Source organism: Clarias gariepinus, chromosome 23, assembly GCF_024256425.1.
Source record: "Clarias gariepinus isolate MV-2021 ecotype Netherlands chromosome 23, CGAR_prim_01v2, whole genome shotgun sequence".
Taxonomy (NCBI): Eukaryota; Metazoa; Chordata; class Actinopteri; order Siluriformes; family Clariidae; genus Clarias; species Clarias gariepinus.
The window spans coordinates 10,786,630-10,813,952 of record NC_071122.1 but is presented as its reverse complement, the minus strand read 5'-3'; the positions used below and the strand labels follow the sequence as shown (position 1 = coordinate 10,813,952).

The following is a 27,323-nucleotide window of genomic DNA, read 5'->3' as shown; positions in this document are numbered from 1 at the left end:
TAAACATATATAATAAGTACATTAATATGAATTGAGACTTGGCTTGTTTTCAGAAATCATGTAAAAACAACTTTTATAGAAGAATGATATGTTATGACCAATCTAAATCATGCATTTATAATATACCCGTTAATGAATCCAGTGACTTGGATCATTTTATTGCAGACTATGTGGATGTTGTATGGTATACTGGTGTATCTCCTATCGATGTTGAAAAAAAAAAAATGAAGTCCTTGCACAACTATTTACCTTAAAAATGATGTTTCGGGATACAACTTAATTAAATAATCGTTTTACATATTTATGGGACTCCAGCCACTTCCCAGACTTTACTGACTTTTTTTCTTTTCTTACTGGGTCACATTATTTAAAATAGTATGCCATCGAACCACATATCATTTACTTCTCAGTAGTGTAACTAACAATTATCTGTTATAAGATTTCATTTTAAGCTACTCGAGAGAACATGGCATTGTTAATAAAGTAAAATTTTCTCACATTTATTAGTAATATCTACATTTTTCTCTTTGTTTGGCCCTTTTGACTATGACCTCCTATTCCTCCCTTGGCTCCTTTAACCCCTTGTTGAATAATTCAGGGCCCCCAGCTTCCTATCGGACAAACCATCACAAATCAGGCAAGCTGTATGCAGCTCTTGAGCTGTAATGCTCCACGGCCAGCACCTCTATCAGTAAGTACTTGTGCCTCAATGTTTTGGCCTGGTTAAGCGAGCCACAGTGTCTTAAATCACACCACAGCCGAGATACGACCAACCATTCCAGCATTTCCTGAAACATCCCGTCACCTACTGTATCTCTCACCAACCTGATAAACAATTTCCCTACAACTAAATGATTTGCCCATACCAACATCTTTCTTGCCATTAAACACTTAAAAATGATTTGGATTGATTGTCAAAGTGTTTTGCTTTGGTTGCTGTGCATATAAAAACCTCACTGGTAAAGTCAGGCACTTTTTCCTAAATGCCACCAACCGTCATCACCCCACACCCTTACAAACCTGTCAACAAACCCCAACCCCTAACTGATTGACCATCTCTTCTTTCAACTTCTTTGCCAGAAACCTTGTCAGAATTCCTTTTGCTTTTTGTGTGTTCCTGATTTCATGTTTTACTTTGTGTTTTAAAAAATATCTCACAATCATTTGACATCTCATGTTGTTTATTCACAAGCTGTGAGGGTTTTCTCCATGTCACTCTACCCCCAGGAACTCTCTGTTCCTCTTCCAGGTTTAAAAGCAGAGTCTCCAGAATGAAAAAAAAAGGCAGCAATGGCATTTATGCTAGTTTAGTTAACCCTTGTGTTTTTTTATGTCATTTAATTTTTGTGCTTACTGTATGTTGACATACAAGAGCTAAAAGTAAAAAGAAAACTATATATAGTTAAATGTATAAAATTGGTCTATTGAGTATGGTACTACAGTACCAATCCTCTGTATGACAATTCTTTCACAACTTGACTGATGCAGAGCATAATTTTATGTCTCAAGAGGGCCAATATCAAAACTAAACTTTTTTTTTCCCTTTTGCTTGTTTATCTGCTCTAGGCAGCCCTGCTTAATTCCTTCCCAGCCATATTTGATGAGTTGCTGCAGATGTTCACAGTGCAGGAGGTGGCGGAGTTTGTAAGGGGAACCTTGGGAAGCATGCCCAGTACAGTGCACATAGGCCAGTCTATGGACGTTGTAAAACTGCAGTCTATTGGTCGGACAGTAGATAGCAGGTTGTTCTCTTTCCCAGGTAGGTCTTCAGCTATGGTTGAGACACTAATTTTACATATTTGAAATCCTGATTAAACATAAAAAATATGACTCTGATATTATTTGCCTTGTGACGAATGAACTATGGAAATGTTCATATGGTGTGTCTTTGTGAATAAGATAATGAACGTTGATTCTTCATGTTGCTTGTTGCCCCAACTCAGAGTCAAGAAGGATTCTCCTACCTGTGGTCTTGCACCACATCCATCTTCATCTGCGGCAGCAAAAAGAATTGCTCATATGTTCAGGGATCTTGAGCAGCATTTTCTCCATCATCAAGGCCAGTTCGCTGGTAAAATGCACAAACTGCATTTATGCATGCTAGCATAGGATGTTTTAGACCTCTTTTAGGCTAGATTTAACCTTGGCACCCCCAAAGACAATGATAATAATACATCATTATTTTATATATTATAGCACTCTACAGTCCCAGTTCAATCTGCTTAGAGATGTGAAAAAAAAAGTTACAGGTATAACTTATGGTTTAATGTACAGGATTCTTGTGGTAATCGTGTGACATTACACTCCGACATAACGACGAAACAGGTGGTGGCATAATTTATTTACTTATCCTAAAGGAGAAGTAAAAGGGAGAAAAATAGATATTGTATGATAATAAAAGTAAGAGTCATTGAGAGTGATTGAGTCTGGTTCAGGTGGCTGATGTATGGGAGACAAAAATTGCATTACAGTTTAACTTTGTTACATCCGAATTAAGAGCACAGGTGAATCAAAACATGAGGAAATGATAGCAGACATACTGTAGGTTTAAAAGCTGAACAAATGTACATCTCTGAATTAGAATATGTTTCTTTGTTTGTGTGTTCACAGGAGACCTCGGTGCAGGAGGAGGTGGAGATGGTGGTGGAAAGCTTGTTGGATGTTTTGTTGCAGACACTGCTTGCCATCATGAGCAAGTCGCAAGCTCAGGAGGCGGTAAGAGGCCAGCGCTGCCCACAGTGCACGGCCGAGATCACTGTTAGTAACTAACAAATCTGATTCTTCTACTTTCACCAAATCTTCCTTTCTCTATTTTTCCTCCAGTACACTTCTCACACCTATCTCTGTCCATACCAGAAACTTTGTGTTGTCTCTTACCCAACTTTGTTATTCGTGTTATTTTGTCAGGATGCTTCTTAATGATATGACATTTTGATAATTACATGAGCACCCTTTTTACTATTTGTAGCACTTTTTAAACTATATTGTCATGCTTTCTTTTAGCAGTGTTGTCCTAAAGTTCTCTTAGTAAAATTTGTCTTCTAGAGTATACAGTATAAAATTGAATTGTACAAATAGAAAATACAATACTTTATATATAAAGGTGAGTCAGAAATTGAGGGTGAGTCAAAAACTTTGGCTGTAGAATTTATTTTACTTTTGGAAAAACAACATATTTTTAACATTATCTCCTTTCTTTTCAATACATTCTGTCCATCTGTTTGCAAGCTTCCGTGTATCCTCATTAAATGGTTTAGGCTGAGCTGCGAGCCACAAATACACCGCTGTCTAATGAAGTCAGACCAAACAGGTGAAAGTCCGACGGAGCAAGATCAGAACTATAGGGAGGATTCTTTAACACCTCAAAATTAAGCTTTTGTGTAGATAGTGTGTGCAGAAGTGTGCAGATGTGCATCGTCATGTAGGATCACATCTCACTGAACGAGCGCTGTTTGCACCTTTTTCCAATACTGGCCCTTGAGGATCCCAGAAAACTGTAAATCAATTTTCCAGCTGATGGCTGACTCTTAAACTTTTTAGTGCTCCGCAGTTGAGGATGTTTCCGTTCCATACTCAGGTTTGTACTGATTAATTCATGTCACATCACCAGTAATAACTTTCATCTTCCTTAGTGTATTAAATTTTGTTCGCAGATATTTAAATGCTTATGTCTATGTTTTTATGTCAGGCACCACAAAAAAAAACACAAAAAAAGGAATCACTCGAGGATGCTCTTTTTTCATGCAAATCTCAAGTGGGGCATCAGTTTTAGCTCGCACCCCAGTTGTAAACTGTATGTAACATGTTCACACACACAACTAAACTGAACAGAACAAATTAGCTGATTGTACATAACACATTCACACCTGCACAGCAGTGACTGGAGAGGCAGTAGCACTGAACAGAAAGCGCTGATAAGACCAACAGATATTTTAATATAACTGGAATGCTGATCATTTTTGACTCACCCTTGTATTGAATATACTTACAGTATATAATATTCTTATATAATGCTGTAATTTATTTTTACTTTCTGTTAGTTATTATATTCAGCATTTACATTCTCTCTCACCAGTCTCTTCCTCCATGATCTGCCCTTCCCCTCATAATTTCTATGTAATTGATTGGTCTTTTGAAAAACATTAGAATAAGATGATTGGCTTGCACCAATTATCTTTTTTTTTTGTTTGTTTTTTGTTTTTTATCATTGGCAGGGTGAATATGTGTCCTGTCTGCTGTCCCTCCTGCGGCAAATGACGGACATTCACTTTCAGCACCTCCTGGACAACTTCCAGAGCAAAGAAGAGCTAAAAGTCAGTTTAAGCAGGTTTTTCCCAGGATAATAAGTATGAAATCAGGTGGAACAAAAAAAAAAAATCAACGATCTCTTATGCATTAAATGTTATATTGGTATGACAATTTATTGGCTACAGCAGTTTATATACACTTAAAATCATGGATGTTGCTCAACACCACCATACCACATCCAAAGAGGGTCCAGAGCCACCAGAACCATTAACCTTCCAAAGACACCTTGACAAACCAATTTTTAAAGTCTGCTGACCTAGAGTCATGTGTAACACATCTATTTGTGTACTTTTTTTTATCAGACAGCTAAGTTTGTCATACCTACCAGCACAAATCATTTTGCACTGCTTGATCAGTTTTTACTTTTACTCTTGAAATAGTAGAGCTAAGAAACTGAAAAAAAGTGCCGTAGTACCAAAAACATACTTTAATGGAAAGAAATATGATGCAAATCATTAGTTCAAGCTCATTAGGCTTATTGTAATGTATTTGCACTCTATCCATCTTTTCAGGAGTTCTTGCTGAAGATTTTCTGTGTTTTCCGCAACTTGATGAAGCTCAGCATTTTCCCCAGAGACTGGAATGTGATGCGGCTCCTGACCAGCAAGTGAGATGCCCCCCTCCTTCTTCTTCGGTCTCCCTCTATTTTTTTCCATTCTGTCTCTTCCTCTATTGCTCCCTTTTCCCATCCTGGTAAAACCATGTGATGCATTCTGAAATTGCCTGGTCCTGTGGGAATTGGCATGATTCCATTTAACCTGGTTGTGTAGCTGCCCGATGAAAAGACTGTTTTTCTTTCTCAGCAAGAACCCATATATATTCTATTTCTTTTTCTGTAAGTAAAAGGTTTTTTTTATAGTTTTTTTTTCAGGACACAGAATACATTGATAAGCCATCCTATTAAAACAACCGATAGGTGATATGAATAACATTGATTACCCTGTTACAATGCCACCAGTCCATTTGTGGTGGGATGTATTAGACAGCAAGGGAATTATCAGTTCTCGAAGTTGATGTGAAGCAGGACAAATGGCAAGTAGAAAGATTGAAGCTACTGGGTCAAACTGTGATGGCTAGAAGAGGTGTGAAAGTGACTACTGTCCATTAACAGAAGCACCTACAATGAGCACATGAGCTCCAGAACTGGACTTTTACATTATGCGAATTTCTGGGTGCATGCATGTTGCTTTCCTCGGGAAGAGATGGCACCAGGATGCACTATGTGAAGAAGTCAGGAGAGCCAATGTGATGTTTTGATCTACTGGGATATCTTGGGTCCTGCCATTCATGTGGATGTTACATTAACATGTACAGTACCGCCTACCTAAACTTTGTTACTGATCATGCACTTCATGGCAATAGTACTCCCTAATGACATAGTTCAAGGTGTTGACTTGACCTTTAAGTTTCTCAAAGCTCATTCTGGTAGAATGCCGGGTGTATGGGATATGCCAAATACCACAGCACACTTTTAGAGGTCTAGTGGAGTCAATGTATCAATATCTCATCTGTTTTGTTAGCACAAACGGCAAACACAATACAAGATATACACAGTATTAGACAGGTGGTTTTAATGTCGTGGCTAATCTGTGTATTATATAATGTGAAAGAAAGATCTAAATACACTGTATATATAAAATGCCTGTCTTCTTTTTTCAAGATCAAAGAAACTTTATTTTGTAATTAATGTAATTAGAACATAATCAGAAATGTTACAATTTCAAATATTAAAATTAGCTTCACTAAAAACAATGCGGTTCAACTCTCCAAAGGAAACTAAGGAATTCCAAAGGTTTTTTTTTTTTTCAGCAGAGGGCTTGAAAATGGCTAATTGCTCCTTTAACACATTTTCCTCTATGCATCTTTTTCAGCATCATTGTAACCACAGTGCAGTATCTCTCTCCTGCTCTGCACAAGAACTTCACGGATGCTGACTTTGACTTTAAGGTGTGCGACTTTGATTTGTGAGGTGAACTTGAGCAGCACACAGCAAGCCAGGGATTACCCTCCACACGTGCACACACTCAGCATTGGTGGCAGACTGTCCACCCAGCATGTAACAGATGGCTCCATGAGGCACAGAGGGTTACACACAGCAAAGGCTAAATGAGCTGAATAATTTGGCAAGGTTGTTATTAGAGAAAAAAATAAAAGATCATCTCGGCCTGCAGTCTTGTGCCCACTGCATCACACTGATATCCAGTTTAAAACCACGCCATCTCGCGTGATATTTCATAAATAGCTGTTACTTTACCCAGACTAAGTTTAAAATATAATTTTAGTAAAATCAATTAATAGGAATTACTGTTGCAAAAAAAAAAATACAGTCAAATATTTGCTAATTAAATAACTTTTTTTATTTGTGACGTACAGAACCATACACAGTATAATATCTGTGACCTAAAAGGGAAAGATAGGAAAAATAGTAAAATACAAAGATTTTACTACAATTAAAGACATTTGCACTAGAGAAATAAAATTAAATAGACATAAAATTCCAATAATTTTTTTTATAAAAAATAAACATGTACAATAAAAAAATTGGGATGGAAAGTGCAAATCTACAAATCTAAAGGTTTACAAAAGTTACAATAGAATATAATAAAAATAGAAAGATATAAAATATATAAATTACACAAAAATAATAATTATGTACCTCAGTACACAAAAATATATCATAAAATATTATATAAACAATGTTATGATATATAACATTATAAAAGGGTAAAGATATGGTTATTTGTGTCAGCAGCACTGTTAATGTCCATGATCTAAAGTGCAAGTTAGTCCTTATTTTATATTTAAAACAAGAACAGAAAATCTGCAACATATGAGCCGTGTGCAAATAGCCTACAGGATGAAGCTCCACCTTAGTCTCTCTGTTGGCCTTCAGGGAGCGGAAGCACGTCCCTGACTGCAACAGAGAGAACAGTCCATTGCTAGGGTGGCTGAGGTCCTGGCCTTGATCCATCATTGCTTACTGTAGCTTGAGTGCAGGTCAGAGAGCTCAGTGCAAATCATGCATTCAGCTGAACCCACCACCCTTTGTAGAGCTCTTTTGTGCTGTTCCCAAACCAAACCAGGTCGTAATCAGTAACACAGATTTTGTACAGTACCAGTCAAAAGTTTGAATTTATTTTTTTACATTCTAGAATAACACCCAATTTTTTTTTAACTATGACATAACACATATGCCATTAGATAATTAAGTGACCAAAACAGTCAGTTGTTATTTTAAGACACAAAGCTGTTCTGAGATACTTATTGCAAGAACAGTATTGTCAAGTGCATTTGCAAAACCCATTAAGCACCAGGATGAAACTGGCTCTCATAAAGACCTTTCCAGGAGAGCAAGACCAAAACCTACCTATGCTGCAGAGGAGAAGTTCATTTTGATTCACCAGCCTTAAAAATCACCAATTGTTTTACAACGTAGATAGGAATTATAATCAGGAAAGACCATAAAATTGAATGGTGTGTTCAAACTTTTAACTGGCAGTGTAAGTGTTCCAATGCTTAACAAATATGTATGGCTAAGGCTTGTCATGCGGCTTGGTCCACTATAACCAAAATTGCACAATTTCGTCTCCACAATTTTTTATCCTCCTTTATACAATCAACTGTAATTAGCTTTTGCGCTGCCTTCTAACCAGATTATTTGTTATTGGGTAAGTGGATTGATAATATACCTACTTTTTTATTTCAGGTTTGGAACTCCTACTTCAGTTTGGCAGTTCTGTACATCAACCAGCCCAGTCTGCAACTGGAGACCTTAACCTCATCCAAGAGGAAGAAGATTCTAGACAAGTAAGACTCAAGACCTAGGGCTGTATACATAATGCTTTTAAAGGATAAAGAACCTGTTCTGAGAGTTTCTAACTTAGCTTAAAACTTCTAGCCAGGAGTCTTATCGCAAAAGAGATTTAGCGTAAGAGATCTCAGAGCAACTCTGAGCAAAGAAAAGACAAAGACACTCATCTCAGTGAAGAGCTGTGCTCAGCCTGTTGCTAGGTATGACGCGTTCTTTTGAAAACTGTGATTGGTTGTCAAAAACAAACGCACACAACCAGAGCGCTAGTGCTGCTTGAGTTGATCTGCAACCTGTCGGACCTGTAAACATTTTATAGGTCGAGCGGGTTCAGGTCGCCTTTTTTGAGAAAATATTGCAGGTTGTAGGTGGCCGGGTACATGAGAGACAGTGTATGCAGAGTCGGCCTAATGGAAGCAAGCACTTAATTTACTGTATGTCTTTCTGCCATTTTCTTCTCCATTTAACAAACCCATAATTTTCTAAAAGGTCCTTTTTACTATTTCTGTGTTTCCTTAGGATCTCTTTTTTAAGGCCTAAGATGCGTTGTGAATAACTTTTATCTGTCGTAGGATCTACTCTTTAACTTTAAAGGAAATTCTTAAAAAGCATCACAAAATAATTTCATCTTTAGGAGCAACACTTTGTGCTAGCAATTTTCATGAATACAGTCTCTGTTGTATATTAAGCTTGGTGGCCGAATTTAAATTTAAATGTTCTTATCAGCGCTTTTCATTCGAAGTCTCCCCAGTCACTGCTGTTACATCAATTTATTTGTTACATCAATTCATTTGTAACTGCAGTACAAGCAAAAATGGATACCCCATTTCCTATTTGCATGAAAGGAAAGCAGATTGCAGTGATCCTTTTTTTTTTCGTCTGAGGGTGTACCTGGTGCCGAAACTACCCCCCGCGAAACAGCATAAACAGAAGTGTTCGGATATCTGCAGAAAACGTTTTGGACTATTTTGAAAGGTGAAAGTTTCTTAAAGAGAATCATTACTGGTTCTGAGACATAGGTTCATCACAGAAGTGTTCGGATATCCTGAGAGTAAATTAAAGAGGCAGTATTGGAACATTTTCAGGAAAAAGGTTCAACAATTAACAGTGCTCGTTACAGTGAGATGTTTATTGAACACCTAAAGCCTAAACTTTGGATTAAGTGTAGAGGACTGTTGGTGTGATCTTGACAATGACACTGCACATTTGCACATTTCCTCCATTCTTGTCGACACTTGTTAAAGCATTCTCCCTATACTCCTGATCTTGCTCCGTTAGACTTTCTTCTGTTTGGTCCCGTGAAAGCAGGCCTACGAGGATGAAAATTCACTTTTGATGAAGAAGCAAGAACAGTGGCTCAGTCTTGCCTCACAGTTCAGCCTAAACATATTTTTAATCAGAGAACATAACTGATGACAACTTAGCCGAACCATAAACAACCTAGGTACAGTGTAACCTCGGATTGTGAGTAATGTGGTTTGCTAGTGTTTCGCAAGACAAGCAAAGATTTTTACCTGTTTTTGACCTGGAAAACAAACAAGTCTTGGTTTATGAGTAACGAGTATCAAGTGCAGGTTAATTTGTTTACTTTATATTTTGTGTTAATTATTTTTATGTATAAATTTTTTTTCACAGGGGCTGTGAAACAAACACTTAGAATTTCCATTATTTACTATGTGTGTTTTGGAATATGAGCCCACTTCTGGAACAAATTATGCTCGTAATCCAAGGTTACACTGTACATTATACATGACCTGTTTGAGTATGAAGAAAAAATTTCCTAGTTGAAGGTAGTATGTAAAAACACTTAAACACACAATTTTGATAACAGTTTAATTGAATAAGGGCTAAGACAAGCACATTTTAATGCCACATCCTGGCATCAGTCGCTCCTCCAAAGAAAATCCAATGCAATCCAGTTTGTAAGTACTGGAAGAATATTAATCATTCTGAAGGGATACCTGCAGAGCTGAAATTCAAAAAACATGAACTTGTTCACCCTTTTACACCCACTGATTTTCCATGTTAGTAATCAGTTCTGATCAAAAACACAAACTGGGATCGAATCAGGTGTAAAGGTTCCTGTAGCATACGTGGTTACTGTAAGAAGCTACCAAAGATTTAATATGTGCATTCACAGCCTTTTGGCATTACAACAGTTACATTCTCATCATTTATTTGGAGGGCAGGGGGTGGGGTTAGCGCTTTTGGCGCTTTCTCTACACGCTTTCAAAATTTTGCAGTGTTACTTTAAAGACTCAAGAGACCCCACGGCTCTTAGACCCCGGCGGGATGTCCCTGAATGTTTGCTGCCTTTCTGAACAGCTTAGTAAAGAGCTCTCACTATAAATAAAGCTTAGACATTTTCAGTTGAGAGAAAAATAACATGTTGTAATACTGGTGCCAGCTTTACAAGTCAGTCTTTTAATAAGCTAGAAACAAAAGTGCAGAAGGAATAAAAGATATTAGAGCATTTTTCTAAGCATGAGCAAGAAGCGATTGTGCTCAGCGTCAGTACTGTAAATCAGCTTACAAATGAGTTATTGCTTGCCCTATTGCTTGGGGAAGCCCAGACACAGGCACTCATTCTCTGAGCATTCTAATTATAAGAAAAATGATTAAGGATTTATAACAGTTATAACAGTTTATAACAGGCTAGTTAACAGTTAACAGACAGTAATAATACCTCCTTAAACCCATTTATACTATAACAGGTACAGTATGTGTACTTACTTTATAATATTTACTTTGCATTATTGCTTTTCGTACAGCCCTGGTTTGTGCGGACAGATCTCTTAATGTAGGTCTGTGATGCCTTCCGTAAGATCTGTGTTTAATGAGCGTGATGAGTATGGCTTGGTGCTTGTGAAGTACGTTTTAGTGCGTTATGATTAATTGCTCGTTCCCAAAGAGAGAGGGTGTGTGTGTGTGTGTGTGTGAGAGAGAGAGAGAGAGAGACTACTGCACAAATAATCATAATCACCCTGTTTGCCTTCCCAAAGCCAAGCACACTTATATTAGATATTGGATAGCTTTGCGTAAAAAAAGAATTACTGACTATGTTAGTGTTCTGATATTTTTACTCTTTTAATTTTTGCTTTTTGCTTATTAAATCGTACAAATATATATTTTCAAAGCTGGTCTATATTAGAACAGTTAAAGTAAAGTAATAAAGTAATTGGCCTGCAGCGAATAAGAGGCAAATACATTTTCTCTTATACTGAGACCATTTATTATAGAAAAGACAAAGGTGAGAGAAAAGGTATGAGAAACAGGTGTTATAGTTCCTGGAAAAAAATATTACATACACTACATAAGAAATAAAATATGGTTATAAGGAACATAATCAGTTTATTAGACTTCAAATTGCTTTTCAAAAAGGTCATATGGTCTGCCAAGTCTAGATTGACCCTATTCCAGAGTGCTGTGTGTATCAGGGTAAGATGGGAAGATATGCGTCCGTCATGAATAGTGGCCACTGTACAAGCCTTTGGAGGCAGTGTTATAATCTGTGGTTGCTTCAGTTGGTCAGGTCTAGGCTCAGCAAGGTTATGTGGCAATAATATGAAGTCAGATGATGACCCGAATGTAATGACCGACCAGGTTATCACATCTGCCATGGAGTTTTGTCTTTCTGATGGTACAGGCATGTTCCTGGACTTAAACTGTAAAAGGGTGGTTGTGGGAGCATGAGGAATCTTTTTCATTTATCAATTGGCCACCATATTGAGTACTATAGAGTGTGGGTTTTGTTTTTTCCTGGCAGTATATATAGGGATGGTAGAAATTCTACTGTAAACTTCTTTAAAGAAAAGATTTCCAATTTTACCTTGCAGCTAGCACTTGTGCTGTAAACAAGATGAATCACCACCTTCTGACCAATCAGAATCAAGAATTAAACAGTAACACAAAATTTACAGTACTATGGGTATGTTTGTGTTCGATGATGGTTATCTTTTAGGGATAACAAAGCTTAATATCCACCTTTCCTGTTTCTTTCCGCTTGTTTCGGCAGATACGGCGATATGAGAGTCATGATGGCCTATGAGCTATTCAGCATGTGGCAAAACCTTGGTAAGTGTCTTATTGGTTTAGTTTTGCCTTGCGGTGTCTCTTGCTCTCTCTCGCTCTCTCTCTCTCTCTCTCTCTCTCTCTCTCTCTCTCTCTCTCTCTCTGTTTCTCTCTCTCAGCCCATTCACTTACTATTCGGAAAAGCAATACTGACCTCTATAGATGAAAATAAAAAGCATCCAAAACAGGTTTTTTGCTTCATGTTCATACATAATCATGTATTGTAATTCATTTTTACACCTTATTTTGCTTGACTGAGCATTGAATCCACACAAGCACCTCACTGTCTAAATAACTGGAATATTTATAAATCAGTTCACAACAAAGCCATGAAAACGAAGCTTAAAGAACATATGTATGTAATGGATAATGTGACTTTTTATTATATTTTTAGATAAGCCTAGTTATAATATGTTACTGACATATTTACTTACAGTAGTCATGCTTCAAACCACACCTGTATTATAGATGCAGTTCACGCATGTACAATTAAAATGCCTATTATATTGAAGTGACTTTTCAACTAAAGTGAAGTATAGATGTATTTGTCTAAGCAGACAACATTGCAAGTTGCGCACATTAAGTTATTGCATTATCTTCTTTATGTATTATATGTAGTTTTTTCTTTTTGTTGTTGTTTTTCCTTCAGGTGAAAATAAGATCCACTTTATACCAGGAATGATCGGACCCTTCCTGGGTGTGACCCTGGTGCCTCAAAGCGAGGTCAGGAACATCATGATTCCCATCTTCCATGATATGATGGACTGGGAGCAGCGCAAAAACGGCAACTTTAAACAGGCGAGACCTTGATAGCATTTTTCTGAAGTTAAAGGATAAAATGTGGAGATAATCTACAGGCTTTCCTGCAACTGAGTGTTGATATCAGACTGTACAGAACTTAAACTCTTTAATGTTTGTGTTTTCAGGTGGAGGCAGAACTCATAGACAAGCTAGACAGTCTGGTGTCTGAGGGGAAAGGAGACGAGAACTACAGAGAGCTTTTTGGGTTACTGTGAGTTCACACACAAATGCACAGAGACACACATGGAAAAGGGGAGGGGGCGCTTGTTCTTGTTGGCAGTAATATTTTGAAGTAACATGAAATTAAAAGAGAAAGAAACATAAAAAGACTAACACGATTATACAAGAAAAGCCAGGCAACACTGAGATTATTATTGTTGCTTAATATTCCTAATAAGAATTTTGTTTACCAAGATTACTTCCACATTTATTGTTTTTTTCAAATTGCAATATAATAAAGTCATGAGATACTTAATTGAGTCATATTTATGGAGCCCTTGCCTAGCAATAAATAGCAGTTAATTTTTTTATTCATTTATTTATTCATCACCAAAAACATTTTAGTCTGATATAGTATATTTACATGTTAAAACATGACTGTCAAAAATTGAATTTGAACAAAAAATTAAGTAGTACTATGGTGTATACCACAACACATAGTGAATACCATGGTACATATCAGGTACCACAGTGGCTACCAAAATACAGCAGGTAGCTAGTATGGTATGCTTGTACATCCTGTGCCAGATTAGATATGTTAATACGTACTATTGGTATGGTATAGTACAGGCAGTACCATATTATTGTATGTAATATTAAGAGTTTCAGCATACACTGGTATGGTATTTAATTAATATTACATACATTACATATACATGTACATATAGTGGTACTATGTAAATAACCATTATGATACATGTACTGTTGTACCACAATATGTAACCATGGTATAACTATGTATATTAGTGTGGAATATGCACTATATCAGCAAATAAGTCCTATAGTACTGTCATAAAATATACCATATAGCATGGTACAAGCACCATTGGACTACAGTGGTACCTATACAAAATTTGTCATGAGAAGACACTATAACCTTTAAATAGCACTTAAATCAAAGTTTTGAAAATCAATTTTTATTTGTCTTCTTGACTTCAAATTACAATGTTTTATATTCATAAATGTACTTTTTGTCCTGCACTACAGTATGTCTGTTGCTCTTGTAATTCTATTCTTAATCATTTCTTAATTCTTAATTTGTATATCTGAGTGTGTAAATTTGTATATCTTATCATTTTATTTAGTGAGCATGGATAGCGTAATAGGGTTAAAAGAGAGTTATAGAAGACTAACATGCGTTTCTGTAGCATTAAATAAAATTAACAACCTGACTGTGTTTGCTTTGTGCTGCGGGACTGCAGTACTCAGCTTTTCGGCCCCTATCCGAGGTAAGATAACACTAACCATTTTAGTTCTATGGCAACTAATACCAACCTTTTTCATGTGCCATCCTGAGCAGTTATTTTAGAAAAAGTGCCATTTTTGGGTCTCTGACTTTGCTTTTTATTGTTGATGTCTTTGGATAGTCTCCTGGAAAAGATTGAGCAGGAGACGTGGCGTGAGACAGGCATCTCCTTCGTCACCTCTGTCACTCGCCTTATGGAGAGGCTACTGGATTACAGGTGGGAATGTAGAGCCGACACCAAACATGTTACTGCATTATTACCATTAATACATCGCTGGCAGGTGATTATAATGTAGGTTTGTGCGGAACTTTAATCACAGGTCTAATTCAGTGCTAATGCTGTAGGGCATATGAGGTTGTTTCCACAGTGTTTGTATCTCCTAATTCCAACTTACAAAGAATTGTCCTTTTTGTGCACTTTTTTGTTGTATTTGTTCATTTATATCTGTACGTGTTAATAATGCCAGCAGTTAAAATGTCTAATTTGTTACTTTATATAATTATAATATATTATATAGACTATATATTATATATATTTGTTAAATTGCTTAGTTATTGTTCTGCCGTTATCTAGTTCCGTGCATCTGTACTGTAACTCTCTGTGGCCTAGCAACAATTTTCCATGAATTTACAAGTTATTCTAAGGATGTAGAGCTTATGCTTGGAGTTTCTAAACTTATTCTGAAACATACAGTATTAAAAATGTTTAAAATGGCATCATCTTTAAAAAGAAATACAAGATGTTTCTTCTTTTCTCAGCTCAGAGTTGTAACATTACAACACAAAGTTGACAATATTTAATTTTAGACCCAGGAGAGACATTTAATTTGTAATGTAATTACAGTGTAAATTTAATCATACAGAGCTTACTATTATTGTTGCATCTTTTGTGTGTTTTCCAGTCTAGCTAGGACATACACAGCCTGAAAAAACATTTAAGCCTTTGACTGTACTACTTAATCATTCATTGTCTATACCGCTTTATCCTGCACACAGTGTCTTCAGGGGCCTGAAACCTATTCCAGGAAACTTAGGGCATGAGGGAGGGTCCACTCTGGGTACACTCTATCACAGGGTACTCACATACACGCATATGATCATTGTAGAGGGCAATTTGGGAATTCCAGTTAGTCTAATCTGCATGTTTTTGGGCTATGGGAGAAAACCAAAGTACACAAAGGAAACCAACCAAGTACAGTATGAGAAGAACATGCATACTCCATGCACAGACATGAGACAGGAACCGAACCCGGACCCTGGAGGTGCAAGGCGACAGTGCTAACTGCTAACACTAAGCTATTGTGCTGCCCTTTGTCTGTTCTAGAATAGACACATTCATGCACACTTACACTTACATATTCATATTTTCATTTTTGGACCATTGCACAAGACACTTAAATAATACACTTTTTATGCATATGTTCACACCAACAGTCATTTTACTTTATTTTTTTCTTTATTTACACAAAATTTCAAAATTTTTATTTTTTTTCTATATTTTCTATATTGTTAATGTCCTGGCGGCACGGTAGTGTAGTGGCCAGGCTCGATTCCCATTTCTGTGTGCATGGAGTTTGCATGTTCTCCCCGTGCTTGGTGGGTTTCCTCCCACAGTCCAAAGACATGAAGATTAGGCTAATTGGCATTTCCAAATTGCCCGTAGTGTGTAAATGAGTGTGTGAGTGAGTGTATGTGTGTGTGCCCTGCGATGGATTGGCACCCTGTCCAGGGTGTACCCCGCCTTGTGCCCTAAGCACACACAGGATAAAGCGGTATAGAACATTTATTTTCACATTAACTTTGTTTAAATTTTTTTCCATAAGGTAAAGTAGTTAGATAGTCTTTTCTTCTTTCTATTTTAATTGTTTATGCACTTGCTATTGCTTGCGACTGCAGTTACTAGCTTTGGATGGATGGAGCATCACCTTGTAATTAAACCCACAAACTCTGGTTCTGTGGCCAACTTTATTCCATTTTAAAGGTTAATAGCTATGTATATCCGATAAAAAAAAATTGCTGATTTGAGTATTCAAATGAGTATACACACAAAAAATTTCCAATAGAAATGTCCTGTATAATGACAAAATATTATTTTTCATAAAATTGTAACAAACTGTCTTTTTATTTTTTATTTTTTGAACTGGGATGCTCCTTTGGGTGTCATATTACATTCATAGACACACTCATACTGTGCTAATGTCATTCTGAATGTCAGAAATAAGCCACAGATTTGTTCATCCAGTCTTGATTTCTGTGGCCAGGGATTGCATGAAGGGCGACGAGACGGAGAACAAGAAGATAGGTTGCACCGTCAATTTGCTAGTGAGTTTAAGTTTTTCTGATTAAAACAAAATGCTGAACATTAATTTAAGCCAGGGCTTTATTATATAAAGCTAACAAAAATTTATTGACTAATTTAGACTTTTATTAACATTTACTGTTTGTTAGTAAAAGTAGCAGTGCAGGCTGTCTTTTTTTCAATGATTAAAAGATCAGCATGCAGTGATGTGTGATGATGTTTGCAGAACTTCTATAAGTCTGAGATAAATAAGGAGGAGATGTATATCCGTTACATTCACAAGCTGTGTGACATGCACCTGCAGGCTGAGAACTACACAGGTATGTGAAAACAGAAAAATGTAGAAACCAGATTTGTTCTATTCCATGGATTACAAATATAATGAATTGAAATTTATGGGGAAAAAAAATTAGAAAACTGTTGCATGTTGAATCTCGATTAACGTTGCTCCACAGAGGCGGCGTTCACTCTGCTTCTGTACTGGGAACTGCTGCAGTGGGAGGATCGACCCCTGAGGGAGTTTCTGCACTACCCGGCTCAGAGCGAGTGGCATCGCAAAGAGGATCTCTGCCGCAAGGTGATCCATTACTTCAACAAGGGCAAGGTAGGTCACGGACGCAGTCACACACACAAACATGCATACCTATTATACATTTCTGTCACTATTTGACACTGTCGGGACATTTTAATCAAAAGTATTTACTGTATGCAACTAAGCTCTGGTGCACGCGGCTACCATGTTAAGTAGGCATAAGTAGACTGCTCTTTTGTGTTATTATAGAGTTTTTTAATTTCTGTCCGCAAAACACTTCAAGCTTGGCAGGTCTAATACAGTATATATGTAAATCTAAAATTTTGATACCTCTAGATAATACGAAATGATCAGAGGACCATAATCCAGTGGGTCATTGGGATTTGCATCTTAAGTGCACCAGAGCTTATTTGCATACAATAAATACATTTTAATTCAAAGGTCTTTCAGCTGATGCTCCGATCCTCTCCGATTTGCCTGCTTCATATAATAAGACAAGACAGTAGCTTTGTTTGCCCATGTTTGATCGGCTCATCTAACATTAGTGTATAGTTAACATTAGGTAACTGTATGCATTATGAAAAGATTTGTCAAATCAAATTTTTTATAATGAATTCTAATGGTACTGATATTTGGAAAGTGATTAAAAGCAATGACTGTATAAAGAGAATTGGACAAACCTTTGGTGGCACCACCCAGAGGTTTTCTGAAGAGCAGTTTTGAAGCTCATCCATGGGAGTTTACGTCCTCGCAATCTTGGCAGGAGCTGACTATGCCTAAACCCTGGTTAATCCATAAATGAAAAAATGGGCAGAATGACTGGAGCCTGGCTTTTGTCTGGAACCTGCCTACCTAACTCATTTCCCACCCACGCTGTGGTGCCTAACATTAACTTAGATACTAAAGCATTTGATTAAACTCCATCAATAATACCCTACAAGTCATCTTGTGGCAACTTTTACATTTCTTGTGGTAAGATAAATTTACAATGATTTCAAATATGCATGAATTAAAAAAAATGTTTACACTCATTTAATTAAAACTAAAAAAAATCCTGTATTTTTGGAAGTTATAAATTGTACTATACTATACTATACTATACTATACTATACTATACTATTCTATCTTCCAGGTTATAATCCAAACAAGTACAAGCAACAATTTTTATGACTCACCCAACTGTTTTTTTTTTTTTATTTGTATTTTTCACACATTTATTAGGTTGTTCACTGAACACACTAGTGATGTAGGAATTTAGCAATCTGTCATATTCAGGATTTATTTCACGTTTTTGCCCTTCGCAAGAATCGGTTGTCATGACTACAGGTGTAGGAAGTCTATAAAAAAAAAAGAGCCTTTGTTTATATGCAGGAGCCTTCAGAATGAGAAAACAGGCAGACTGTTTATGGGCTATGAGGAGAGTTGGACCGTGGTGTATAGCATTAACATTATGTATGAAGTGAATATTAGAGAAAGAAATAAAGTGCTGAGAACTCATGGGGTTACATCTTAGATGTTTCGTGAAACATCACGAGACCAGCTGTTTTGTGTTGTCTTCAGAGGAAGCTACTTGCATGAGTAGTGAAACATTTCGACCTAGCAAGAAAAAAGTTCAGTTGACATGACTCAAGATAACTTCCTGATAATCTCACTTCCATGACTAAGAATCTTCACAGGCATATTACAGTGCAAGTGGTGTCGGTGAATGATTGTGTGTACAGTTTCCAAAGGCAGAGGTGACTCGTCCACAAGCTGGCGACAAGTTGATGTTAATTTTTGAAGATTAGGTGTCCCGCTAGTTAAATGTTCACAGAAATGACTGCAGTGTGCTCTAAGAGTCTCCATACTGTTTTCAAAAATGTTAATGTTATACTTTTTCATTTACCAAAAATTGAATAATTTAAAAGTCCTGTTTGACTCGAACACCCCTAGAAAAAGACTTATTTCTTACTGTACATATTGTAAGGCATTTTTGGCTCTTATCACTTACTAGGAGCTGGCTAATTAGTTAAATGATAGTCTATATGAAGGTACTAAGTACAGAAAAATAAACAGGAAAAAATCATACTGTAAATAGTAACAAAATAAATTTTTTAATTTTCACAAAAGAGGAAAAAAAGAGAAAAAAACATTGTGTCATTTAACTAATAAAATACTTTCAACACTGTAAATGGTATATTAAATTCACAGTAAAGTAATGATAATAAAGATACACTATATTGCTAAAAGTATTCACTCACTAATCCAAATCATTGAAATCAGGTGTTCCGATTGCTTCCCTAGTTGCAGGTGTATACAATCAAGCACCTAGGCATGCAGACTGCTTCTACAAGCATTTGGAAAAGAATGGGTTGCTCTCAGGAGCTCAGTGAATTTCAGCATGGTACTTGTGCAAGTCCAGTCGTGAAATTTCCTTGCTACTAAATATTCTCTAGTCAACTGTTAGTGGTATTATAATAAAGTGGAAGTAATTGGGAAATAGCAACTTAGCCACAAAATGGTGGGCCACATAAAAATCAGAGTGAGGTCAGCAGATGTTGAGACGCATGGTGCACTTTCTGCAGAGTCAATAGCTGCATTCAAGCCTTACAAGTGCAGTGCAAAGCATCAAATGCAGTGGTGTAAAGCACGCCACCACTGGACTCTAGAGCAGTGGTGACGTGTTCTCTGGAGTGATGACTCACGGTTCTCTGCCTGGCAATCCAATGAATGAGTCTGGGTTTGGCGATTGCCAGCAGAACTGTACTTGTCTAACTGCATTGTGATAAGTGTAAAGTTTGGTGGAAGGGGATTACAGTATGACATGCGGTTGTTTTTCAGGAGTTTTTCAGGAAACACTTAATAGTTCAACATACTAAGACATTTTGTACAATTTCATGCTCTAAACTGTGTGGGAACAGTTTGGGGAAGGCCTTTTCCTGTCCTGCTCACCAGTGCACAAAGCAAGGCTGTAAAGACATGGATAAGTGAGTTTGGTGTGGAAGAACTTGACTGGCCTGCATGATCCTGACCCCAATCCAATAAAACACATTTGGGATGAATTGAAGCGAAGACTAGAAGCCAGGTCTTTTTTTTATCCAACATCAGTGTCTAATCAGTCATCAGTCTGGTCACCTCACAAACAGCTTCTGACAGAATGGTCAAAAATACATAAACACACTCATAACCTTGTGGAAAGCCTTCACAGAAGAGTTGAAGCTGTTATAGCTGCAAAGGGTGGGCCAACATCATATAAAACCCTATGAGTTAAGACTTGAATGTTACTCAAGTTCATATGCAAGTGAAGGCAGACATGAATACTTTTGGCAATATAGTGTAAGTAAAGTAAAAAAATTTTTTGTTTTGTGGTTGTGTCAAAGATGATTTTTACTGTGCATCCTGAATGAGGTCATAAATTATGCAAGTAAGCCAAAACCACTTTGCTTTGTGCTGCTTCCTCAGTGCTGGGAGTACGGGATTCCTTTCTGCAGAGAGCTAGCCATTCAGTATGAATCCTTATACGACTACCAGAGCCTTAGCTGGATACGGGTGAGTCCAAAAACCAACACAATTTGAGTTGGTTTTGAGCAAATTACATTTAAGCTGTACCGTATATTGTAACTTATCGAAAGTTTGAGAATAAGAAATCATATTGATATTGACCTTTTTGTTTTTATTATAGAAAATGGAAGCAGCCTACTATGACAACATTATGGAGCAGCAGAGACTGGAGCCCGAGTTTTTCAGGGTGGGCTTTTATGGGCGAAAATTTCCTTTCTTCCTCAGGGTAAGCTTGTGTAATCATTTTCTCTCACTCTGTTAATATTTATATCCATGACTAACAAATCAAAGTAAGTGCTGTTATTTCCCCCTGATGCCACAGGTTATGTTAACAGGCAAAGCAAGTTCAATTTGAATCCAATTTTAATACAGGCAAAGTCTTTTCACTGGCAGAGAAAAGTTGCATTTATGTTAAATATAAATGTTTTTTTTTTTTGGCTTGCCACAGAATAAGGAGTTTGTTTGTCGTGGGCATGACTATGAGAGGCTTGAAGCCTTTCAGCAGAGAATGCTGGGAGAATTCCCACAAGCAATTGCCATGCAACATCCAAACCAACCAGACGAGGCTATTTTGCAGTGTGAAGCTCAGTGTATCCTTCGGCAATGCTAAGAAAAGGCTCTATGTGTAGAGATATGGAGTACTTTAGTTTAAATTCAATAAGTATACTATTTACTGTTTTTTTTTTGATAGACTTCCTTAATATTATTCGTATATTAGACTGTAGGTCTACTGAATAATGTATAGAGAATTTCAAATTAATATTTTAAAACAAAAATATATCCTTTACACAAATGCTCCAAGACTTGCAGATCTACGCTGTATCTCCAGTTCCAGAAAACGTAGAAGTGCTTCAGATGGACCGAGTGCCTGACCGGATTAAAAGCTTCTACCGAGTGAACAACGTGCGGCGCTTTCGCTACGACAGACCGTTCCACAAAGGCCCCAAAGACAAGGACAACGAGTTCAAGGTATAAAAAAAAAAGCTGGCAGGTCAGGCTGTATTAAGTGTATATAACCATTTATAAATGATGGCAGGAAAAAAGAACAACCCCCCTGAGGAAAAGTTATAGGCAATTACCTTCGCTGTAATGGTTTTGACTTTGGTGTAGTCAGATTATTTGTTTTATGATATTCTGACCGTAGTGTAGCCTATCAAATCGGTTAGTGTACATTAGTATCTCTGTGATGTCAGCTTGGAAGTGGGTTGGAAACCATTTCAGTACAGATGATTTTGTAGATAGTGAAGCAATGACATCAAGCACATTGATTTATGAGAAGGCAGCAAGGCCTTCTGTCATAGCGCAATATTGTTTGCAGCTTGTTTCCTGTTTACCTCCTCTTCTAGCTTCACTCTAGGTATTATTGTTACTTCTTTCTTTACTTTAATCTTACTGTGCCTAAAAAATATATATATTTTATGTCTAGTTCTGAAAACGATGCGTATAAAAAACAGATGTAAAGCCAACAGAAGAATAGAGCGCGCTCTATAATGCAGTGGATCCTCTTTTTTCTTTTCTTTGTTTTCACATTTCTCTAACCACAAGGTTAACACACGGCTCCTCTGAGACCTGTGAATCCATAAATCAGAATTTTTAACATCATGCAGAATAACATATCTTTATACCTAGCTGCTTCTCTATTTTCTTAGACATATTGGAGTCATAACTGTTTTGTTTTCGGATCTTGTGCTATGGTGTGATTTTAAGGGTGATTCAGCTAACTACCTAATACAGTAGCTAACTAATTTAAATAATTTAAACACATTAAGCAAAAAAGAAAAAGTGTGTGCAATGATTAAAAAAAAAAAACATACAGGACTGCGCCAGAGTTTTGCACCACCCCTCATTTCTTCGTATTTTGCTTCCAAAGAGCTAGCCTTTCTTGTATTTTTAATGTAGTCTTGCAAAATAGTTCTCCAGGCTTCCTGAAGGATTTTCTTTTTTGAAGAAGTTTTTGTCTCTGATTTTCAGTCCAGTCCCTGCACCTGACCAGTTTCACATGAATGTTTTTGCACACTGTGACCTATGAATCATTCTAGGATAGAAAACATCTAATTAAAGTCATGAACTTGTGAGAAGCGGGTGCCAGGTGTCAGATGATCAGTAATTAGTATACTGGAGATGCTGAATGCTGTGTGGTTAGAACAGATGAGAGGGGAAATGAGGTTGCTGCTGAGGTTGTTAAATAAACAAAAAAATATTAATTTAATTATATCTTTAGGCACATCACTGCCTGTCTCAGTAAAACATTTGTTTTCATTTCTTAAATTTAATGTACATCATTTAATTAAATTTAATATGAAGAACCCAAGTGAAAAAAAAAGTATGCTAATCATATTAAATCCAAGTATTTAAGTATGCTTGCAGCAGACTAATGATTAGTACTATATACTTGAAGTTTGCTATTTTGGAAATAATTTTGTACTAAGTGTATTTAAGTTGTAATTAAATTGTACAAAAGCACAATTAAGTGTATTAAGTATACTTTTATGTGCTAAAGTGGAACAACTTTAAGTATACTTAGTACACTTAACACTAGAAGCGCCGCGCCAGTGTCACCTACTTTTAACGCGGTTCACCTGTCATTTGACCGCCTATTGTTTTGAATGGGAAGCTGCTGCTATCCCAAGCAAATAGTTTAGCTACGAGATCAACTTGCACATCGACAATGCGCCATTCATTCCTGCGTTGATAATCAGCAATATATTTTTTAAAATATTCAACTGAGAAAACCTATTACAAAGTCTCTAAGGGGACAAAAGAAGAGAAAAAAAAACGTCAGAAGAGTCATATTTTGCATAACCCAAAACTTTTGCAATATAACCCAAATCTTTTGCGCTATAACACCAAAACCTTTGACTTTTTTCTGCCGTTTTTTCTTCTCTTTTTTCCATCTAGGGGCTTCGTACTATAACAAAAACTAAAGCTCTACTTAATTTTATAACGTTTTTTAGTTCATTTATTCTATTTGAAGCTTCTCGGATGTTTGTTTAGTGTGACAGTGATTTAGATAGAGCAGGAGCAGCGATTTAGTTCAGAACTCACTTCCGTAAAATTATCGCTAAAAGAATGTAATCACCCCTCATATATGGATATGAAGCTTTATTATTTATGATAAATTGATAAGTGTATGTTGTCAAAGTATTTGTGGATATATATGTAATGACGCGGTGTGTTAATTCTAGCTGTTTCACAGAGACTGAAAACAGGCCGAGAGCTACGGAGCCATTATACCACAAGCAAAGTACATAAGGTTTAGCAACAACACATTAGACAATACATTCTATAGCTTAAAGTATGTACTTAATTAAAAATTACCTAACAAAAAACATGAAATTTACCTTGTGCCGATGAAAATAAAATAATAACGATACCAACGAACGCACGCAACAATGCAGCTTCCAGCCGTTAATTCAAACTAGAAGCGGAGGCCTGGGGAGCCAATCAGACAGTTTCGAATCTGCCCGCCTCCAATTTCTGATTGGCTGTTGTGGCGCCGATTCTAGTCTCTGGTTGGCTGGAATAGTTGCAAAGTGATAACGCTGCTGCAGTTTTTGCAAGTGTCGCTTTGTGACAGTGAGCGCATAGATGAGTGAGAGGGTAACTTAAATAAATATAAATCATCTTGAACGGGCAAAAATGATTTTCAGCGCACAAAATGGAGTTTGAGAGCGCGCGTGGGAGAGAGAGAGCTTCACCGTGCAAAAACGAGTCTAAAAGTGTGCACGCACGAGAGAGTAGTGCACTAAATATCAGTACATATTAATAAGTACATTTAAATTTAACTGATAATATACTAAGACTACTGTACTGTATATTAAAAAATGTCTTTTAATGTATACTTTCTGGACATTTGTACAATGATTATTTCGAGCATATATATTTTTTTTAAATATACCGAAAAATACATTGAAAAACAAGTTTAAATAAGTATACTTTGGAAATTAGACTTACCTTTAACTTAAAATATATTTTCCAATAATATATTTTTGAAAAGTGTACTATAATACAATTATTTTGAAGTATATTTAAAGTTTAATTCCAAAATTTGGTAAACCATGATGTTATACTTTTTATATATTAACTGATGGTACAACTTTTTGTTAGTATATTTGCAATGTAGTATTGAGGATTTCAATATATTTGTAATAGACTAAAGTGTTTTTTTTTTCCACTGGGGAAGTGAGGGGTGACTCAAGACTTTTGTACAGTGCAGTATATGTGACAAAACAAAGTACTATACGTATGATCATCATAACCTAATGATGTTATCATTAGCATTTAACATTTAGAAGAATTCCAGGCAACAACCAAAACCAGAGACCCAGCTTCTTGAAGTGAAAGCACTACACATTTATTAATAACATTGGCCTGTAACATTTAAAATCAAGGCCAGTAAACCTTAAACATAAGGAGCTTATACAGTGACACTATTAAACATAGATGGCAAACACCTGAATTCAGTACAAAATCTAAAGTAAACAGGAAACGTGAGAACAACCCTGAATAACACAAAATTGAAAAATAAAAGTGTAAACCGTGACAAAAAGCGTGTGCTGATAAAATTAAGTAAGCATAATATTTTGGGTTGTGTTAAATTAAAAAAAGATAATCTAGGATCAGACTAGATCCATTATGGAAACTTGCTTGCAGAAACAGCAGTTAAAAAAAAAAAAAATGCATACTGCATTAATAAAAATATATATATATATATATATATATATATATATATATATATATATATATATATAAAACAAACAGTATTAAAAACATATATATCCAAGAAATATATAGTTTTATTATCCACGTATAAAAATATGTCCGTGACTGAACAAATATAAAACGGCATAAAACTAAATAAAAACTAAATTAATTTGTTAACACTTTGGATCCAAGTTGATGTGTGACTTGGATTACTCGATTATTACAGGCACCATTGTTTTTGAGGTTCTTGTACCCATTTAATTAAATTCTCTTTATTATTATATTGTATGCTCTAACAAAGATCCACCGCACCTTAAGAGTGAACCTTTTTTTATTCATTACAATGCTAAAATAACTAGTATTTAATATACTTAATTATACTTATAACCAACCTTTGGTTAAAGTATTGTTTGTACAAAATAAGTAAATAGCACAAAAAGCACTCTTCCTCCGTTAAAATTGACAAAATTAATGTAATTCTTTCATGCAGCTAATGTCAGTAGTTGAGTATAAGAAAAAAACCTTGAAAATACTGATAATGCGATTACTGTATATGTTTTGTGTTTCTTTCTCAGGTTCATAATTTCTAGTTTCCTTGTCAACTTGCTGGTTTGAAAGTTACTTAGTAATTCTTCTGTTTTTAGTCCTACTCCTTACTCCTTGTACCTCTGCTTTCCTCTCGTGACTATCATTTTGGATTTGCCTGATCACGCCATGTGTAGTTGCTTATTTATATTTTTTTCGCATGCTGATAAGAACAGAAGAATCATCTGCCTGCCGCTGGGATGCAAAAGGCTAAATCAGTGTTTTTGTGTCGTCTTTGCAGAGTCTGTGGATCGAGAGGACTACACTTATCCTTACACACCCCCTGCCAGGCATATCTCGCTGGTTTGAGGTGGAAAAGCGGGAACTGGTCAGTGGTTCCTCACTTTTATGCTATTGCCTTTTGTAAAGGAATTCTCAGACTCTTGATGGAAAGCTTATTGAATTGTGAGTCAGATTAATTGAATAAACCAAAAAATTAAATTAAATTAAATTAAATTAAATTAAATTAAATTAAATTAAATTAAATTAAATTAAATTAAATTAAATTAAATTAAATTAAAAAGCATTCCTGAAGAACTAATACTGGTATTATAATTGGTATTAATAGGTAAGATAAAGATCTATTTTATTACTGTGCTTGGCCAAAAAAATGTCACACAGTAGCTTAGTTCCAATCCTATGATATCTCATCACAATGTGTGTGGAATTGCCATTGCTTTTAGTATTACACATATTTGATTGCTATTGATTTTTTTTTTTACAACGCAACCTCACCAAGTGTTTAAATGATCTCTGATCATGGGCATTTGTAATATAAATTGTGTATAATTGTGTATATATAATAAATTTCAGCAATGGCAAGGTAGATTAAACTGGAAAAAAACAGGTCACATTGTAAGATAACATAAATATTTTTACAGATTACATAGGTACAGAAGTACTATGTACAGTCATGTTCAAAAACTAGTACCCCCTCTTTAAATTCCATGTGTTTTGTTTCAAAGCATAATAAAAATCATCGGTGGGTCTTAGAATTAGGCAAATACTTCAGACGAGGAATACAAAAATAAAGGAAAAAAATAAAAAAAAACATGTGGGTAATATTAAGTAGCCTCCTATTGCTTCAGAGGTATCATAAACTATGATTATGCAATGCTCACCTCACTGATAATGTTAAATATTAAAGTCCATGACAGCACAATTAGAAGAAGACTGAACAAAGCACAAGGCTTCTGGACCAATGGTCTAT

The 27,323-nt window shown here is 36.0% G+C and overlaps 1 protein-coding gene across 1 annotated transcript in view; it reads left to right on the top strand.

The window, feature by feature from the left end:
* Window positions 1-27,323, top strand: part of dock3 (dedicator of cytokinesis 3) — a 271,714-nt gene that overhangs the window by 234,710 nt on the left and 9,681 nt on the right. Inside the window, exons 24-43 of the mRNA XM_053483930.1 lie at window positions 1,567-1,759; window positions 1,944-2,071; window positions 2,611-2,757; window positions 4,215-4,313; window positions 4,821-4,915; window positions 6,180-6,255; window positions 8,015-8,115; window positions 12,132-12,190; window positions 12,837-12,985; window positions 13,114-13,199; window positions 14,410-14,436; window positions 14,575-14,670; window positions 16,715-16,775; window positions 16,979-17,072; window positions 17,208-17,356; window positions 20,726-20,812; window positions 20,946-21,050; window positions 21,273-21,414; window positions 21,627-21,793; window positions 26,355-26,441. Of these exons, the coding sequence (XP_053339905.1) occupies window positions 1,567-1,759; window positions 1,944-2,071; window positions 2,611-2,757; window positions 4,215-4,313; window positions 4,821-4,915; window positions 6,180-6,255; window positions 8,015-8,115; window positions 12,132-12,190; window positions 12,837-12,985; window positions 13,114-13,199; window positions 14,410-14,436; window positions 14,575-14,670; window positions 16,715-16,775; window positions 16,979-17,072; window positions 17,208-17,356; window positions 20,726-20,812; window positions 20,946-21,050; window positions 21,273-21,414; window positions 21,627-21,793; window positions 26,355-26,441 (2,148 nt within the window). The remainder of the gene's footprint in view (window positions 1-1,566; window positions 1,760-1,943; window positions 2,072-2,610; window positions 2,758-4,214; window positions 4,314-4,820; window positions 4,916-6,179; window positions 6,256-8,014; window positions 8,116-12,131; window positions 12,191-12,836; window positions 12,986-13,113; window positions 13,200-14,409; window positions 14,437-14,574; window positions 14,671-16,714; window positions 16,776-16,978; window positions 17,073-17,207; window positions 17,357-20,725; window positions 20,813-20,945; window positions 21,051-21,272; window positions 21,415-21,626; window positions 21,794-26,354; window positions 26,442-27,323) is intronic.